Source organism: Sinocyclocheilus rhinocerous, unplaced genomic scaffold, assembly GCF_001515625.1.
Source record: "Sinocyclocheilus rhinocerous isolate Xijiao unplaced genomic scaffold, SAMN03320098_v1.1 C36291586, whole genome shotgun sequence".
NCBI classification, from domain to species: domain Eukaryota; kingdom Metazoa; phylum Chordata; class Actinopteri; order Cypriniformes; family Cyprinidae; genus Sinocyclocheilus; species Sinocyclocheilus rhinocerous.
In genome coordinates, this window is record NW_015777959.1 from 1 (window position 1) to 978 (window position 978).

Here is a 978-nt window from a genome sequence, read left to right on the forward strand (position 1 = left end):
GAAAAGGTTTCGAAGCTTCATGAAGTAGTGTTTCGAAAGTGGCCATCACTAGGAACACAACCTGAGACTCCACTGGTATGAACAATCATTGTGTCTGATCATAATTGCAAAACACTAAATGGTGTAAAGAGGTTCAAAGCACTTTGGGATCTGATTACCGAAACCATATTCTGAGGTATAAGTGTGAACCGATGTGAGAAGAATGAAAGGGCCTGGACACAGCGGACCTACCTTGAAGTCCTTCATGGCGTTCTTCAGTGTTTTGATGGAGTGTCCAGAGTGCGTTCCCTCTATGGTGCAGGCGTTGCAGAGGAACAAGCGCTCATCCAGGCAATAGTACCGGAACATCTCGTCGTGCTCCAAACACTTCCTCTTCCTCATGTCACCGAGCGGCTCCACCAGCGGATGCTCTCTGAACGCCGGCAGCTCCAGATGAGGCTGGACGTGCTTCGGGCACATGGACACTTCACACTTCAGGCAAGTTTTAACCGCCGCCGGACCCTCCCCGTCCTCGCTGGCGTCCTCGGGACAGTAATCGCAGCGAACCTGGGCGGCTCTGCGAGACGCGTCGCTCCGGCTCTGGGTGGAGCGCTCCGATTGGCCACGACGGCGGAAACCGTCAGCGATGTTGGCCAGTTTGAAGTTCTTCTGCCAGTTGGCGGAGCTGCGGTGACTCTGCCGGCACTCGGGACATCGCAGACGGCCGTGGTCCGAGCGGCTCTTGAGTCTGCGCAGGCACGGCAGGCAGAAGTTATGGCCGCAGGGCAGCAGGTGCGGGTCACGGTAAAGATCCAGACACACTGGACACGTCAGCTCCTCCTCGAGAACGCTGTGGTCTTCAGCAGACGTCGCCATGATCAGTAGACCTGTGGACCGCAACAGATAGCAGAACTCTAAAGTTACTTTTAACAACACAGTTTGCTTCCTACCCAAGCAGCCTGAAGAATTTGCCAAAGTTGGACTAGTTTAACCCAAAGA

The 978-nt window shown here is 54.3% G+C and overlaps 1 protein-coding gene across 1 annotated transcript; it reads right to left on the reverse strand.

The window, feature by feature from the left end:
* Positions 1-231: 231 nt before the first annotated feature.
* Positions 232-890, reverse strand: LOC107735780 (E3 ubiquitin/ISG15 ligase TRIM25-like; the record flags this gene model as incomplete). Its single annotated transcript, XM_016547366.1, has 1 exon — positions 232-890. A coding segment is annotated over exon 1 (624 nt), but the record flags the coding sequence as incomplete, so codon positions are not given.
* Between the last annotated feature and the right edge of the window lie 88 nt (positions 891-978).